Source organism: Leopardus geoffroyi, chromosome B1 (genome assembly GCF_018350155.1).
Source record: "Leopardus geoffroyi isolate Oge1 chromosome B1, O.geoffroyi_Oge1_pat1.0, whole genome shotgun sequence".
In the NCBI taxonomy this organism is placed as follows: domain Eukaryota; kingdom Metazoa; phylum Chordata; class Mammalia; order Carnivora; family Felidae; genus Leopardus; species Leopardus geoffroyi.
In genome coordinates this window covers 2,577,401-2,596,583 of record NC_059327.1, presented here as the reverse complement: position 1 = coordinate 2,596,583, position 19,183 = coordinate 2,577,401, and the positions used below count along the sequence as shown (strand labels likewise).

Genomic DNA, 19,183 nt, shown 5'->3' with positions numbered 1-19,183 from the left:
AAACCTCTGTCTAATTTGTCAGTTAATTCTGATCTCCTCGAGGTCTTACCGTCTGTTCCAGCTTTAGTGTTTCACCTGAGAGTGTGCACGTTTCTGAAGCGCCCAGACCACCATCCGCCTTCTCATCAAAAATGGCAGAGACACGGAAAGCCACATCCCACCTGAGAACTTTGGGGATTACCAGGGTATTTAATACTAGAGGAGAGAGACACAGAGGGAGAAGTGGAGAGAGCAGGGGGGCGGGGGGTGTGGGGCGGGAAGAGAAGATTGGAAAAAGTCAATGATGTAGGAACATGAAACGGAGTGGGTGCCTGCCACTCCTCGTGCCATCCCAGGGATGACTGAGGTCAGCCGACTGACCCAACCAAGTAGAGGCAATTACATTTTTAAAAGTAAAAACAAACTCACAGAGAATTAAAAAAAAATTAAGGATAGCGATATCGAGGATACCTGTTTTTCAAACTAAAAATATTCACGTAAAAATCAAATATCGGTGGGAATTCCCTTTCAGACCCCTTTCTTTCAAACCATATTTCTTTAGCAATTTCCTGGGTGCAGGGAAGAGATATTCTGTCCACGCTATTAGGAATCATTGTCTTACAGATATCTTCAAACTCCTCCCATTTTGTAAAAGATGAAAGATTTATACGATCTGAAGGGAAACCAGAGTATAAACTCCTACCATTTTGAATATAGCAGTCATTATGTCTCATGCTAACAGTATTGATCATTCATATTAGTTACACACATTGCTACTGTCACATTTCAATTATTTTTACATTTAACTTCTGGGTTGCTCGGGTTTTTAAAATTCGTTGCATGAAGGTAAGTGAACTCACTGTGTGCTTGTAGTCTGGAGGAAATACGAGACACGTGTTCGGTGCCCAACCTGATGAATGCTCTTTCCTTTAGTTTCAACATGGAGCCCAGTTATGATTTCCTACATATCTATGAAGGAGAAGATTCCAACAGACCTCTCCTTGGAAGTTTCCAGGGTTCTCAAGCCCCAGAAAGAATAGAGAGTAGTGGAAATAGTCTTTTTCTGGCTTTTCGGAGTGATGCTTCCGTGGGCTTGTCGGGGTTTGCGATTGAATTTAAAGGTACGGTGATCAGCTTAATTTGTGTGTCAAATAATTTGTATCAAGGTTTATTCATTGTAAGCATTTATCTCTGAGGTCTTGTGTGACTGTTTCATACATAAAATGCTCGCATAACATAATGTTTGATATTTACAGTAGGGAAGAAAATCCAGAGACACATTTCTACCTTTGCTGAAAGGAAACAAGGAAAATGAATAATTTCTTTTTCCCCCAATTCATAGTCATGTAAAAATAAATTATGATGTGTGTATTGAAGGATTTGATGACATTTAAGAGTTGGGGCAGCTCAGTTGGTTAAGCGTCCAACTTCGGCCCAGATCATGATCTTGCGGTTTGTGAGTTTGAGCCCCGCATCATGCTTTGTGCTGACAGCTCAGAGCCTGGAGCCTGCTTCCCATTCTGTGTCTCCCTGTCTCTCTGCCCCTCTCCTGCTCATTGTCATTGTCTCTCTCTCTCTCTCTCAAAAATTAAGAGACACTAAAAAAATAATAATTGTTATTATTTTAGCATGTGTTTTAATATCCTCTCATTTGTTTCTTCAGAATGACTAAGGTTAAGTACATCAGAATAGTAGTTTTATCTCCTTGCTTTTCAACGTGTGATTTTGTGGCCCTCACCTGTCTCCACCACCCGTGGGCACTGGTTCGTGAGGAGCCCCAGCCCAGGCAAGCTTCCCTGTTTGCCCACCAGATGGGTGTCTCCCACTTCGTTTGGGACCCCCCATCACCTGTTGCCACAGAAAATAGAGACAAACTCAAACACAAACCACCCTAAATTAAGCATTTTTCAATAGCGTCCATGAAAATAATCATTCTTTTCAAATCCGTGTCTCATGGAAACCAAGAACATACAAGATATATGACAAAGAATTAGAGAAAAGGACTTAATGAAATATCAATTCAGACTAGTGAGCGCTTTAAAAAAATAATGAAAATATGTATACTGATTTAAACTTGAGTTACTTATCAGTGATTAGAATTGTCAAAAAAAACACAGGACACATTTCATGTCTGTTAATGCTTCAATGGACTTATGTTTCTTTATATGATTTTAGGTAGAAAATTAATCTATTTCCTTCTAAACACCAAAATCTACAAACTTACTGATTCTTATTAAAATGCCTAAGAGAAAAATATTATATAACTCAGCAGTCAGAGGAGTTCTTGTGCTTTGGGGTTGGGATCTGTTAATGTTTATGAATAATGAAAAACAGCACATTTAGGCATTTACCATATCATCAGACGGTTTCTGGCGTAACAAGAACTCACAGACGTGCACTTCACCACTTCCTCCAAGCCTCCCCAAACTTCGTGCTGTTCTCTTCCTCTGCCACACGCCATCCATTCCTAAGCGGACACACAATGTTAAGTCCTCAAAACTCACTCCACTTTTAGTCTGTCATGGCATATCTGTTAGAACCTCTCAGGATGGTTTTCCTGCAAACAGGAGTTTGTGGAAATAATAATAAGCAACAGATGGACAATCAGTAAGAAACAATTTAAACAGAGAGCGTAATCAATATTAATTCCAGCCAAAGAAAATCAGTCTACCACTTATAATTTCCAGAGATCTTTTCTAGGTGAATGAAGGAATTGACACGCGTCAAGCCAGAAGAAGAGTGAAAACGTGTCTATTTTATCCACTCAAGTTACCCTTGAGCTTGTATTGATATTAATGACCTTAATCCCTCTGTCTCTCTGTCACACTCACACACACACACACACACACACACACACACAGACATGCACACACAAGCCAAACTGTATTTTTATACTGTCAGTTAAAAAACGAAGATTAATGTTTCAGGTATCTTCTAAATTGATCACTTGAACATCTATAAAATTCAGATCTAGAGCCTTCTGACATTACCAGGAACTTTGATGATGTCATGAAAAATGTTGACATGTATAAGCAAAAACGCCATTCAAATGATGAAGTACAATATAACTATGTAACTACATATATTACTATATATATAACTATATATTTATAATTATAAATTATTTATATAATTGTATATATTTATAACATTTATATATTATAATTTGTATACTATATATACTTATATATATACTTATATATATTATATACTTATATATAGAGAGAGTTATCCATCCATTTAGAGATATTTTGGAAGGTCTATTGAATATAAAGACATTTAAAATGGTAAGGTTACCAAAAGTCAACAGGAATTAACCACATAGCTACAAGTCTCAGAGGGAAAAGAAAAAAAAAAAGACTGGTTTCTATTTATATTTGGGAACAGATAGGCTTTTAGTGAAAGTTTCTTTTCAGTTTATTTCTTTATTTTGAGAGCGAGACAAGGGAAGGGCAGAGAGAGACAGGGAGAGAGAGAATCCCAGGCAGGCTCTGAGCTGTCAGCACGGAGCCCAGCGTGGGCCTCGGACTCACAAACTGTGAGATCGTGACCTGAGCGGCAACCAAGGGTCGGACGCCTAACCGCCTAACCGTCTGAGCCTCCCAGGTGCCCCAAGTGAAAGTTGTTGCACTTCTCTTGGGCTTCCCCAGGTCCACAGTCTGCAGCAGCCCTCGCAGAGCTGCAGGGGAGGACAGAGTGGAGGGCGAGGTGCAGCCCACTCAGTGCCTAGAACGCAGCCGGCCCTCACCTCCCTGGGGCGGTCACCGCAGCCAGGTCGGAGCTGTCGGGAGGTCGTGGTGGTGAAGGTGCGGCGACTGGCGCTTATCCATCCGTCCGACCCCACCGCCAGGCGCTGTGCCCCCAAGTGCAGGGAGGGAGCCCTGTGGGAGGCCCGGAACTTCTCCTGTCCTCCCTGCCGGTCTCCTCTTCCCGGTATCAAGTGCTGAGCGCTGGCACGCACGGAGCCCGACCCCGGGAGTGGCCGGATTCTCTCATGGCCTCTAGGGCGTGTGGTTTCACATCAGCATGATTTCAGTGCAGTGGTAGGAAATGACCTCAACTTTTCCAGCCTCGCTTTCTTTGCTTCAGTACTAGGTTCCGTAGCAAAAAGAAAAAACAAAAAAACAAGAAACAAAAAACTCGTAAAAAGTAATGTGTTTTTTACCTAAATGAAAGTGATTCAATAACGATTCTGTAGTAAAATGTGGTTTTAAGAAAAGAAGTGTAATTGTGTTAAGTTGGAGTTTTTCCTATTTTCGTGTTATTGAATTGTTAACTTGGTAGTCATCACATTAATAATGACATGTTATTAATATTAACTTGATACCTAGCTACTAACTTGGTTATTTGTCCATCTATAAATACTTTTTGAGCTTTTCTCATACACCAGGCACTGTTGTAGGCAGTAGATAAAATGAGCAAGCAAACAGAGAAACAGACAGAAGCTTAAGATCCCTGCCCTTACGGAGTGACCTTTGCTTCTACAGAGAAGCCCCGGGAAGCCTGTTTCGACCCTGGAAATATAATGAACGGGACACGCATTGGCACAGACTTCAAGCTTGGCTCAACCGTGACCTACCAGTGTGACTCTGGCTACAAGATTGTGGACCCCTCCTCCATCACCTGTGTGATCGGAGCGGACGGAAAACCTGCCTGGAGTCAGGCCTTGCCTTCCTGCAACGGTACGCGTGGGCCCTGTGCTGTCCTTCATAACACTTTTATTTTAGAATGCACGGTCTCATTTGACTTTTACTTTAGAACGCAACGTCTCATTTGACTTTTACTTTAGAATGCAACGTCTCAGGGGCGCCTGGGGGGCTCAGGTCATGATCTCACGGCTCATGAGTTCAAGCCCCGCATCAGGCTCTGTGCTAACAGCTCAGAGCCTGGAGCCCGCTTCCGATTTTGTGTCTCCCTCTCTCTCTGCCCCTCCCCTGCTCATGCTCTGTCTCTCTCTGTCTCAAAAATAAATAAATGTTAAAAAAAAATTAGAATACAACATCTCATTTTACTTTTACTTTAGAATGCAATGTCTCATTTTAGAAATTCTGTCACGCTTTGGTGCTGTAGTCCCCTAAGCAGTGGTTAGGGTTAGATTCCCTTACAGAGCCAATGCGGACTAAGTATTTCACATGCCTTGATCATTTGATGTATGGCCATTGTCACAGGCTTCGGGGAGGGATGACATTTTTCTCTCAGATAGTCTGGCATTTTTAACTTCTTTTTTTTTTTAATATTCTAGGCCTGATGTGCATTAAGAGGTTCTAAGTAACAGTCTCCAGATGCACTCTTCTGCTCCTGTCTCTGCCTCTGTATTTCAATGTCTCTATGTCTCTCTCTCTTTCTGTGTGTGTGTGTGTGTGTGTGTGTGTGTGTGTGTGTGTGAGTGTGTGTGTGTATACACATGTACATATGTGTATAGATTCATGTGTCATTCTCCCCCCAAATATCACTAGTTGTAGTTCTTTATATGGGCATTCACTTACTAAATCCACATATTAAAAGGTAAGATCAACCTTCAAGAGCAGACAGAACTAGGGCACCTGAGCAGCTCAGTTGAGTGTCTGTCTCTTGATTCTGGCTCGGGTCGTGATTTCACAGGGCTGTGGGAGTGAGCCCTGTCAGTGGATCCTGCTTGAGATTCTCTCTCTCCTTCTGTCCCTCCCCAGCTCATGGCACTCTCTCCCTCTCTCTCTCCTTCTTTTTCTCTCTCAAAAAAAGAAGAGACAGAACTGACCTACAGTGACAGAAGTCTGGTGGCAGTTACCCCGGACAGTGCAGTGACAGAGAGATGTAGATTTCCGGGTCTCTGGCCGTGTCCGTATGTTAATCTAGTCAGTGATTTCGTAGGACTGTCCATAGACCAAAGTGTTCCAGCTTTGGGCATATGACTTGTAACCTCTACCCTGAGATGATGCACATTAAAAAGAAGATGGTAAAGCCCATGGTCTTTGCAGAAAATAAAAAAATGATTTCCAAGTTATTTTAGGATGAACTCAGGTACCAGTTTAGTTAGATATAATGAACTTACCAAAAGCTTTCTTTTTCTCCCCCACTCAGGACAGCTCATGTTACTGGTCCCTTCAGACCAAATAGGTCAAATTTAAAAATTAAACAAAAGAAACAAACCAACGTAATGCCCTTGGTCACACTGTGACATCCGTGTCCCTAAGTCTGTGTGTGAACCCGAGAACTTGTCGATTTAAGAAGCCACCTTGCCAGGACTCAGCACTGGGTTCCGGCACAGTAAGGACTTCTCGCAAGTTTCTAGAGGAAATGAATAAGTTAGTGAGAAGCTAAAAATAAATTTTCATGGAAAATTATGCAGCCTGTTAAGTCTTCCTAATCTGACATGTTTTAATAACCAAAATGAAAACAGATTCATGGATGCTTCTCAGATTCCAGGTCTGAAAGAGTGAACGATGCTGAGAGAGGGAAGTAAACACACCATGGCCCCCCCATGCATAGTGCGCGTTTCCATGTTTTTCATTAACGTCTGAACTTAACCAGTAAGGTTTGGGTCCTCAGCATTGTAATCTCTTCTGTGGAGGGTGAGGAAGCTGGCCAGCCTCATAACTCATGTTAACTGCAAAGTGCGTGTGGGACCCTGTGGGATTTCCTTGTTGCAAATCTGCGTTCCCCCAACGCCATCGGGCCCGGGATAGGGGTGGCCGTGTGCCTGCCTGCTCTATTTCCGTCTCGAGGAAAAGCCAGAGAGGAGTCCAGTTCCAGATCCACTCTGAACCTCATGTGCGAGGTGGGAAGGTGGTTCGGTGCCCGTGGGCCTCTGTGTCTTCTCGTCAGGGACAACGGTGATATTTGCCTGATACCCTCTGTGGACCTATCGTAATAATATGGAACGATAGCCGTAAAAGATGTAAAAATCAGGGCGCCTGGGCGACTCAGCCAGTTGAGCATCCGACTCAGCGCAGGTCACGGTTTTGTGTGTGGTTCATGGGTTCGAGCCCCACATCGGGCTCTGTGCTGACAGCTCAGCCTGGAACCTGCTTCAGATTCTGTGTCTCCCTCTCTTTCTACCTCTCCCCCACTCATGTTCTGTCTCTCTCTCTCTCTCAAAAAGAAATAACCATTAAAAATATAGGTACGTAAAAATCCACGTATATTTATGTTACATTTTGTAGAAACTTAATATGTCACATTTTGATTATATTTAAAATGCACATGCCCGTTATAAAATATAAATAATGCCATATACATGAAATAAAATGCCCAGTAACCTCATAGATTTGGAAGGGCTTGAGAAACATCATTCATCTCAAATTCTTAAAAAGCAATCTAAAACTTCTATTTCAATGTTTATTGTTATTTTTTACTTTTGAGATTTTGGAAGCCACTTGTTATATATGTAAATTACTCTTTACATACATACACATATACACATCTATAAGTGTAAAGGGAAATTAATCTATAAACATAATAAAAATATTATTTATATTAATAACATATAAACATATATAATATATATTGAAATATATATATTTATATACCAATAATATATAACTAATATAAATATAATGTTGATGGATAACTAATAATATAAATAGTAATATATATTTTTATTATGTTTTTAGGTTTATTTCCCTTTATACTTATAGGGTGTATACATGTATATATATTTCAATATATACTAAATATAGATATTGAAATAAATACATTAAATAAAATATATATTAAATGTAGATTAAATATATGTGTGTGATGTACATGATTCATGTACATGTATATGTAAAAATAATATGCATATATAGAAAGCAAATTTATGAGGGAAGTTTGTAAATTTTAGCACCAGGCAGTATATTTAAGTCGTGGCCATGAAGGCCAGCTTGTGAGTCAGTGCCTCCCCTGGCTCTATTTAATGAAAAATGCTGAATAGCCACATACTTAAGTTACCGTGTGAGCTGCTTTGGGCAGGTTCGACAACATGGAAGTTTTGGGGTCCTTCCTGCTAAATTTCCTAAAAACTAACATGAGGGGTGTCTGGGAGGTGACACCGTGGAACCCAGGCAGTGCTCTCAAGGGAGCCTAGGGTCTTAGATCGCCGTCCCAGAAGTGGGTCCAGGGCTGCCTGCAGGCTGCTTTCCTAGGTCTTGAGGACCCCACTTTCCAGGGGAGAGGTTCTGAGGGTGGGGATTAGAGCAGGGCCCAGGGGTTATCCAACTAGAGGCGGCCAAATTCTGGCTGCACCACCCAGGGCTCAGGACATAAGAATGCCTACCTCCCCAGTGTTGGAAAGATTAAATGGGATATGCATATGGCTGTCTCAGACAAAGTAGGGGCTCAATAAATAGAAAATCTGGATTCTGTATGTAGATCTTAATCTACATGTAAATGGAGTACATGATCCTTTTAATAAACCAGAGGGCAATGATGGCAGACTCTTGGTCTGACATCCAGTCACGTCGTGACTGTTGAGCATGAAACCCCAATAAGTGTAATGCACTTAACACACACCGCAGTTCCCAGCAGGCATCGCGCATAGATAATGTGTGAACAGAAATACCTCCCGGAATATAACTTTCTACAGAGGTTCTAATATTTTTTCTTATATTCCACTAAATGTACATCCCAGGTGTGGTAATATCCCTCTTCAGACATCTCCACAGAGGATATATATATGGGGACCAGAGTAAAAATAAGAAAGAACGTGAGTTTTAGACTTTGTTAAATAATATGCAGGAGGAATTAAATTTGTATTAAACTCAAATACAATTTGAACCTGTGGGGGAATGATAGCCACAAAATAAACATAAATAAAAGAAGTCACATTTGGATAATAGATACAGAATCAAATTTTAAATTAGAGACTATTTCTTCTTCTGTATTTGAAGACCCATAAAGCCAAGAGCAATTTCTGTTTACCTGTCATCAAAGTGCACAACACATAAATTTTTATTTATGCTATTTATTTACATTTAAGTAGAACTCAAAATACCAAATCATTAAAGTAGAAATTACCTCCCCCTGTAGTTTCTTTTGGATCTGTCATGGGGAATAACACATTTTGTGCATGAATCACTACCTGTGGATCACTTAGATGACCAGCTAAACCAGGGATTTCTGCTATATTGTAAACATTTCAAGCCTGAATGGCTCAGTCTATTAAGCGTCCAACTTCGGCTCGGATCATGATCTCACGGTTCATGGGTTCAAGCCCTGCATCAGTCTCTGTGCTGACAGCTCAGAGCCTGGAGCCTGCTTCATATTGTGTGTCTCCCTCTCTCTGTTTCTCCCCCACTCATTCTCTCTCTCTCTCTCTCTCTCTCTCTTTCAAAAATAAATAAAACATTAAAAAAAACCATTTCAATATTCCATATATTATGGAATGCAGGCCGCACGTTCTGGACTAGTTTATTTTAAATGTAGAATATGATTTTTTTTTTCTTGGTGATTCATCTGTTGTCTGCAGTTTTTCTTCACTGAAATTTACTGTAAATTGAACTGAAATTGAAACAACCCAGAGCCCGTTTCACGGGTCAGGATGTTAGCTGTGTTGTTTCAGTTTACATTCAATTCGATTGAATTTTGTTGCCTTTACATATGAGACGTACATTCCAGTTAACCAGATGGATGAGTGAGTTCTTGTTACCATCTGTAGTTATGATGTTATTGCTCTTTATTCATTTAGAAAATTATCTGTTTCATGCATTAATTACCAAAGAGCAAGAACATCTTTATTTTTCTTTTATCACATTAACGTAAAATAATGCCCATTACGGAAAAGACCATACCTATCTGCGTCTTAGGTCAGCGCAGTAACACGGACAGAATAATCATTAAGAATGAAATGAAAATCCTATACATATTTTTGTCAATTTCACAAATGTTTGCTTGTGTGCAAAATAGTTCCGGTGCTTATCTAGAACGTGTAAGCACAACCCAATGCATCAAGGAAGCAGTGGACCTAAAATGCCAGGTCAGTTTCCTTTCATTTCATCTTTTTTTTTTTTTTTTTTTTAATGTCTTGTGTTATCACAAAATAATTCTCTTTCATCCTGTCCTTGAACAAAATAAATGTTTGTAGGTATACTTCCGCAAATACATCACACAGTGTCCTTGATAAGATTTCTGTCTGTCAGATCATTTGAGCATCCAATGTTACCCCAGTGGTGATTTGCTTCCACTTTTTATTTATACCTGTGGCTTAAAATTTGAACTGGATGGATTTTCTAGGTTTAAAAGAAAGGATATTTGCACAGTTACCTGCTTGAGTTTTATATGGCTGAGCAAAAAATAGATTTCTATGCTTCATGGTGCTTACTTTTTAAAATTTGAACTGTAAACTTTTAAGGAAAAAAGTAGTTCTGAAATACCCTGGTTGCATTTCTATGGATGAGGTGAAAAAAAAAATTAAGCGATGTATCTAAATTAGTAGAATAAGTCACCCAGCATTTCATGTAGAACCTTCAGCTTGGGAGTTTAACTTCCATCAACAAGTTAAAGTAGAATTTTTCTTTTTAGAATTGTAAAATGTCAGTGTAAGTGTCGTGGGATGATAAAATTATTCTGAATCAAGACACCAGCGGGAAGACCACACTCAGTGTAGTTAAAGAAAATCTCTACCTGTTGATCATAAGTAGATCAATGCTGTCAGATGCGTAAGCTGTTTTCCCTTGAAACTGAGAATAAGACTTCAGTTTTCCAAGCTGTTGCGATGTATGGCTTCGAACTCTCACAAATCACGAATGAGGTGCTTTGACATTCAATGTCAACATAGTCCAAGGAGCTTTGTTAGTTGCGAAGAATGCCTATCAGTTAGGACTTGATAGTGTGTTAATTAACATTGAAAGGATTAAATATATTGCCTTTGATTTGTCTTTTGGTGCTCGAAAACTGCCTTATCAAGAATAAATAAGTTGTACAAACCTACTTTCTCAAACACTAAAAATGATTCTGACTTGAGGTCCATGGGGGTGTATCTGAGACCAGGAGCAGCATGGTCAGGCTGCAGGCAGCAGGGTCCGGGAGGCTGACAGTTCAGTGCCCGTCCCGGGTCACACTCTGCAGACTGGGACGTCTTCTGAAGTCGCATTTGACGGATTGAAGGATGGGGTGTTTAATCAAAAAACTGGGAGTCACGAGCCTAGGTTTCAATTGAATGTCTGTTTGCACATGCTCCCAGAGTATTTTCGGTGTTGTCCCAGTGTTTTCAGTGTTTCCGTGGCAAAAGTCATGCCCAAGTGAATAAAGTAACGAGAAGGAAAGTAAAGACACGCACACGCGCGCACACAGAGCTCTGCACGTAACACTTGTTACTGTGCCTGCCCTGGCTTTCTCGTTATGAGTCAATTCAGTTTTCAATCAAACTTACAGGAAGAGACCCCGGCTTATTAGTAATTCTATATGCTACTCTTGAACTGAGTCTTTGAGATGAAAAGTTCAACAATGAAAAGCTAAAAGCAAACATTATTTTTTCTAAGCCCTGTAGTAATGTAAAAACAGTAGAAAACTGAAATAATTTTTGTAGCTCTTCAGTTAATGTGACTGATGCCAACCAGAAAATTCTCGTGAGACTCAAAGTAACTCAGGAATCTGTTCACTTCAGGCTTGTTGTTAGTTTCTTACTAACACTTTCATGATCATTTTAGCACGTCTGGGAGAGGTTTTGGGATTTCCTGAGACCATCATAGGTTTTTCTCCTAAGTTGTCTTTATTCAAACTTGGTAAATCTCCGCTTTTCTTTTCCTTCACTTCCCACAGCGAAGTGAAGTAGTTTTTCCATTGGCCACTTTGTTAAATTTCTTTTTTAAATTTTTTTGATGTTTATTTTTGAGGGAAAGAGTGTGAGCAACAGAGAGAGACAAAGTGTGAGTTGGGGGGGGGGGCGGGGACGGGGCCTAGAGAGAGGGAGACACAGAATCTGAAACAGGCTCCAGGCTCTGAGCTGTCAGCACAGAGCCTGATGCAGAGCTCGAACTGACGACCCGTGAGATCATGACCTGAGCCGAAGTCGGACGGTCAACCCACTAAGCCACCCAGGCACCCCCGCCCCCACTTTGTTAAACTGTTGAACAAACCAGGTGAGATGCTCATTTCCTCGGTGTTTTCATCCTCCTGCGGCCCGCCCCTCGCGAGCAGGTGTGGCGATGGTTTTGCGAATGCTGTTTGCTTACTCCGTCTTGCAGCTCCCTGCGGAGGCCAGTACACGGGGTCCGAAGGGGTCGTTTTGTCACCAAACTACCCTCATAATTACACGGCCGGTCAAATATGCCTCTACTCCATAACGGTGCCAAAGGAGTTTGGTAAGTTTCTCTTTCTTTAATGTTTTATTCGTGGTCATATTTGTTTCGATGTTAGTTTTTCTGTCATCTTATAAACAAACCTTTCGGCTCTGACTATAATAAAAACTATAAAAGAAGATGACTTGTGTTAAAGCAACAGGTTTTCTAAACGTACACAGCATCCATTCCAGTTATTTTATCAATGCCATATGAAATGCGTAAATTTTCTTCTGAGATTCTGATCCAGAATAATCAGAGAGAATCAGTTTGGCTTGACTCATCCTTTGTTAGAAACTGGGTTTTTTTTGAGGCAGGATGGCCAAGTGAGGTGGGCCGGGGGAACACTGGATACCAGTCTGCGCCTGCATTTCTCAGTCCGAGGCTGACGGAAGTCACCGGATCAGTGAGCTCACCTTCGGGTGGGTAGAGATGTAAAAGCGGGCAGATCCCCATGTGACCCCACGACACCTCGCTTACGAATTTCCCTCCTGAACTTCGCTTCCAGTCTGAGCCAGCTTTCCGCATGGCTTCTTCTCTAAAAGGGCCTTCCTGCCGGGTCTGCACTGGGTTTTCCCAGAGCTGGATTCCCACACCTCAATCTCACTCTTGACCACGGACGTTTCCTTTGACTTGGGTTCTTTTCTGGAGTAAACCAGATAGTCATGTTTATAACTTTATAGACCAGGTTCTTTTTTCTTCCCCAGTAGTACAGTGAAAACCCTACATGGCTAAGTTTTGTTTTTTTTCTTTACATTTGATGTAGCAGCCATCCACTCATAGACAGACAGCAGATAAAGATTCTAAGGCTAGAATCTGTTTGAGGGAAAACCTTTTAGAAAGTACAATTATAACACAAGTAAGTTACTTGTTGGGTAAGAAATTGGCACGTGGGAGACAAACACTTTCTGGATGGCAAGTAAGTTGTTCTGCGCGTGTGCGTTTGCACAACACGGGCAAACATTTCTAATAAATGTTAACTTGGTAAATGAGCGAGATCTCGCAACACAAGTCGTACGCGACGCCCGATGTCACATGATCACAGCTGAGCCAGTGGTCCTTGAAATTTGCTTTGATATACGAGTGCTTTGGATGACAAGCGTGTTTCCGGAAGGCGTTATGCTGGCAAACCAAGGTTTTACTGTATTTAATATCTACGGGCCTCTTCGAAACTGACGAAAACCTTCACCAGGAACTTACTTTCGCCTTAGGTGTTTTAGGTCACGGGCCCTTCATGAACCGTGTGACGAACTTGCTTGCTATTTTACCACACACCATGTAGTGTCTACCCCGGGCCAGTACTCAAGACTGTTAGGCTTTTCGGGCTGGGCTTTCCTTGGTGCTTAAGAGATGATGGACATGCTCGTGGAGACCAGGGCAGGGGGACCAGCTCCCCAACAGGCAAAGGGCTGGTTCACTTACTCTGTGAATGAGCGACAGCTGTTACTCTCATTTAAAAAGTGAGAGGGCTTCAGAATATCTACTTTGCTACAGTAAACAAACAATAAAACTTAGAATAGCTCCTGATTCTCACTCTTTTTGCTTGACCAATTCCTTTAAACCAATGTCACTTCTTCAGCTCCCGTTAATTCGTTTTTTTCACCTGAGTGCTTAACGACATCCTCCAGTTACTTTCCTATTCCTTTTACTTTTGTTCATAGATAAACGGCAGAACATATTTATCACAATGGAATATAGCAGCCATATTCTATGATTTTAGTTTATTTCAAAATTTGTTGAATTGTCACAACACAATTATGATTTCCCAGCAGACAAAAAAAAAGTCACACCTCTATCGTAAATATTGATCAGAGTTTCCCAGTCTGAAATGTTTAAAGATATATATTTATCACATTCTATCCAGGCAGAAAATTTCAATTTAAATTTTAATTTGAAATTAAAGTAGTTGCACAGAGGATTAAATGAAAATCTATACTGCCTTATCTTGTATTATCTTTCTTCGTTTCCTTACTCTCTCCTGGGAAATAAATCAGTTCAACAATTTTGGGGGCACCTGGGTGACTCAGTTGGTTGAATGTCCGACTCTTGATTTCTGCTCAGGTCATAATCCCAGAGCCATGGGATCGAGCCCCACGTCAGGCTCTGTGCTGAGTGTGGAGTCTGCTTGGGATTCTCTCTCTCCCTCTCTCTCTGCCCCTACCCTGCTCATGTGCTCTCTGTCACTATCTCTCTCTCTCTCTCTAAAATAATAATAATAATGATAATAACAAACAGTTGTGATAAGGGCCAGGATGAACAAAACATAGTCTGTGCCCTAAAATGCCCACTTTTTAAGTGCCACATTAGCTCAAGGTGTGGGCGTCGCTAGGTGGGAAGAGGCATGACTGTGGTGAACACAGGTTCCAGGCGGGAAGTAACATTTGAGGCAGGTCTTCAGATACTCCAATTCTCTCCCTGTTTTCACCCAAAGCATCACCAAAGTACCTTTCTACGACAAAGCTCTGATCACAGAAACACCTTGATACACATTTTTCACTCCCATTTTGCCCACAAGAAAACCCCACGTTTTTAGGTCCTAAAGTCTCAGGCTGCGGTGGCTTTTGCTTTCCAATCCCCTCCTTGTCTCTTACCCACTGAGCGCCTGCCACACCAGACCTTTTGCCATATTTGTCACCTGCAAAGTTTTGCTTTCAATGTTCACGTACTGAAATAATTCCCTGCCCTTCATTCTTCCCCCCAAGTGGTTTAACTTCTCATGCCTCAAGGAAGCGACACTGCTCTCCCCACTATGAGACATGGACTCCCCCCAGGGAGACCCCGTGGCCATGAGCACTTGTCAGTCTTGGCTGCCCATTTGGGGCAGAGTCAGTCATAGGTCTGAGCTCTGCCCAAGCAGCTCATCAGAGAAGCCTCATCTCGGCCAACATGTAGACCCACACCCGTATTTGTTGTGAGGAGCTCAGTGCACGTTGGCATGTGACGGTCCTGGGACCATGTTTCTCTCTGGATCATCTTCAAATTCTGGTTCTAAAAGTTTCTTGAAATTACGTGTCTGTGATTCACTTTTGTGCTATTTAAAAGACCCAAGCGTCCTGCCTCCAACATGATGAAGGTTTCGTTACTGGGGGAGGGGGGCTGCTATGAGAAAGGAATTGTATGAGCCAGGACCATGTTGAAATCATAAAATTCTCTTCCTCTTTCTAATTCTTTGTTTTAGAGCAGTTCATCCATTGGGAAAGTCCTCCTGGCTTACATGCTTCCTTTAATTATTTGTCTCTAGAAAATTATAAAGGAATTATAAAATCTTAAAATACACGTATGTATGTGTACGTATACTCTATTACGTGCATACTGTACATGGTGCATATTATACATACATGTTTATGTATATATGGAATACATGTGTGTGACAGAATATATGGCATATCTAACACACACACACACACACACACACACACACACACAAGCTATTACAGTTAGATTCCCCTCCATTTGGCCAACACATTAGTTCATTAGAATCTGACATGTATAATTGATAGATACATATCCATTTCTTATGCAGAATGAGAATAATTTTAGTTTAAACCTTGCACATAAATAAGAATTAGTCGCTCCTTGCTTATATACTAAATCACAAGTGTTTCTAACTATTGTGGAGGCCTATATATTGTCACTTTGAGTGAAAAAGTTTATGAAGTTTGAAGTGCTGAAATGCACAGTAATGTTTTACTTGGAGGAGGTGTGTTCTTGCTATTTATATCACCCATGAGATAAATAAAATTGTGTGGTGGGGTCATAATGAACAGCTCTATGGTATGTTGCTGACCTGTGTGTAAATCGCAATGAGTTCACGTGAATTTCACCTTGTAATAACAAGTGAACAATTTTAAATTCTTCACCAAACTGGCATGTTTTTAAAACCAAGAATTGTCTTGATCCCTGTACCTATTGTACATGAAACGAAACATCGTTAACTGCTCTTAAATAATGGGGCAGCTTTATGGCTATTCTTGTATTATCCTAATGTAGTTCCAGAAAAAAATTTAATATTCAAACAGATGGGGAACAGTAATGCTATTCCTTTTATTATGTTTCAAGACACCGAGAAGCGAAATAAAATTGTTTAAGCCACTGAAAACTCTTAGAAAGCCGGGGAAACCAGTTCATGATGTTCTGCAGGAATCTTAGGAGCCCAATCCTTGAGAGGAATCGGTACATAGGTGGTGTAAGCCTCCGTGTCTGTGTTTTTTAATAAGCGTCGTGCCACCCACCCCTTTATTTTGCAGTCGTATTCGGACAGTTCGCCTATTTCCAGACGGCACTGAATGATTTGGCAGAATTATTTGATGGGACACACCCACAGGCCAGACTCCTCAGCTCTCTCTCCGGGTCACATTCAGGTAAACATTCAAAGCATTTGATCTTTAATTTTATTTAGACAGCCAGGATGACTCATTTTAAACTTGTCTTTTTTTTTCTTTTTTAATGAGGGACAAATGCAATCATCTTTGAATTTGCTTGCCTACTTAATAACATTGTATCTTCGATATAAAATTTCAACTGGATGTTTATCTCAGATATAAAACCGCTCACCATCATTTTACTTACTAAGGTTGTAGGAAATACAATATCTATCTCAAGAACAAAGGAAAATATCGGAAAAAGAAGGGATAATAAATGATCTTGTGTGTTCTGTTTTCTGTCCTATGTCCCCTAATCTTCCTGGAGATAAGCAGTATCAATATTGTGGTCTCAGTCCTTGCCAACCTTTAAATACGTGCGTATAGAGATTCGTCACACTCCCACAAGTACACGGGTGCGTACGTGTATACACGTACACAGATGAATGTGTGCGTGTGTAAATGCGCGTAAACGTACGTGGGGCTGCATAAAACGGGATGCCATTTCAAACTCATTTTGTCCACCACACTTTTATTGAAAATCACATCTGCAGTTCTTTCCCTACGAAAAAGTATACAGACCGGAAGTGATTTGTTTTAGTGCTGAATAGGATTCAGTTGATTAGCGCAGCACAATTTAATTAGCCCCTCATGGATTGGGACCCTGGGCAAACTGCAAGGTTTGTGCAGTCACTGCGTTGTCATCCCTGACCAAAGTCAAGTTGTGCGTGTGGATCACACGCTCTTGCCAACCAAGACTAAGTTTGATTATTTCCTGTTTTTCACTGTTGTTAACCAAGGTCCTTAAGACCCATATCTTGTTCTTTTCTGCCAACGTCCGACGATGGAATGTCAAGAAACGCATCAGAAGATACAGATTTATGTGATGTTATGTGATGTTATGTTATGTTATGTTATGTTATCTTAGAGAGACAGAGACAGAGTCTGAGCGGGGGAGGGGCAGAGAGAGAGGGAGACACAGAATCCGAAGCAGGCTCCAGCCTCCTAGCTGTCAGCACAGAGCCCGACGTGGGGCTCGAACCCACGAACCGTGGGATCATGACCTGAGCCAAAGTTGGAAGCTTAACCGACTGAGCCACCCAGGCGTCCCCAGAAGATACAGATTTAAAGTACTGTTACCTATTGACAAAATCACCTCTGAAATGCTTGTGTCATTCATATGCTCCTTAGTGGCATGTGAGAGAGACCATTCCTGTATAGTGGGTGTACTTTAAAAGGTAAAAATATATTTCATAAATTTATTTTTTTCTGAATCTAAATACTTTAGTATTTTTAAACAAGTTTAGATTCAGATTTTATTAATTTTCTTAATTGAAGTAAAATCCTAGCAAGTAACTGTCAAATAAAGTTGATTCTGAGCTACTGATAAATCTGGTTCTTGTATTTCCCACTTTGTCAGCTAACAGACTTACGATCAGTGCCTGCTTCAGAAGGAAGCATAAGTGAGATATTGATTAAATCCACATTTTAATAGAACGAACAGGCAAGACCAGTTTTAAAATCTTGATAGAAACAATGCGTCTGGGTCCTAAACCCAAAGGGAGATCTGATAAGAGTACAACAGCTGAGAGTGAAATTCCGAGTTAATAATAGTTATTTTCCAAAATATTTCCCACCACCCCACAGTGTATTCTACGGATCCCACTAATTACCTCTGGTTTTCTTCGTTAGGTGAAACATTGCCATTGGCGACATCAAATCAGATTCTTCTCCGATTCAGTGCAAAGAGCGGTTCATCTGCCCGGGGTTTCCACTTTGTTTACCAAGGTAAGGGTCAAAGGTCACTGAGCACACCGCTCTGCCCTCCCCGACATCAGACATACTGCTATTTTCACTTAAAGCACTAGCCATTTCTGCATTTTTTTTTTTTAATACTTAGGAAATTGAAGGTATTCATATGTTTATAATAAAACGATTTAATAAAAATATCACAATTTTGCTTTCTGACACTTAAATGTATACGATACTTCTCCTGCAAAGACACAACGACACCTCATTTATCTGGCATCATCAGGAAACACTTACTGACCAAATCCCCTTTGTCTGGCACTTTATACTCTGCAAAAGGATTGCATGTATATTATAGTTTATGTAACTCAGTAAAGTGTCTCATAAGAGTTTAGATTTCAGTACCTGCTTTCATGAAATACATTTAAAGCACATTTTACAATTCCAGATCTTCCCGTAAAAAAGGAAGTCGAAAAGGCAACTTAACGAAATCAAACAAAACCCAAAATACCGTCCGTGCCTCCGTGACCCTAAACACCCATTTTGTCTTATTTGTGTTCTGTTAACTTTTGCACCTTGACACCTTTATATTTATTTCTGAAATGGGAGCTTATTCAAAATGTTTGAGATTGTGCAAAGTTTCTAAACAATGAGGATTGTTTTGTTTTCTATCTCTAGAGTCTACCTTTGTCTTGTCTATTCAGTGCATGAACTTGACAAAAATCCATGTCAACTGTGTATACACTTTCAGAAGCACAGAGCGGGTCTTTGGATGTAGGTTGTAATGGCCGTGAAGCTTGAGATGTGAGAGAGATTACCATCTTGGCGGATAAACTGTGTGTTCCAAAACAGGAAGAA

The 19,183-nt window shown here is 40.7% G+C and overlaps 1 protein-coding gene across 5 annotated transcripts in view; it reads left to right on the top strand.

Annotated features, from left to right (window-relative positions):
- CSMD1 (CUB and Sushi multiple domains 1) overlaps nt 1-19,183 on the top strand; it is a 2,022,178-nt gene that overhangs the window by 1,760,356 nt on the left and 242,639 nt on the right. For all 5 annotated transcript variants that reach the window (XM_045451804.1, XM_045451793.1, XM_045451792.1 and 2 more), the window contains 5 exons: nt 913-1,100; nt 4,467-4,661; nt 12,123-12,239; nt 16,463-16,576; nt 18,269-18,364. In XM_045451804.1, the coding sequence (XP_045307760.1) occupies nt 913-1,100; nt 4,467-4,661; nt 12,123-12,239; nt 16,463-16,576; nt 18,269-18,364 (710 nt within the window). The remainder of the gene's footprint in view (nt 1-912; nt 1,101-4,466; nt 4,662-12,122; nt 12,240-16,462; nt 16,577-18,268; nt 18,365-19,183) is intronic.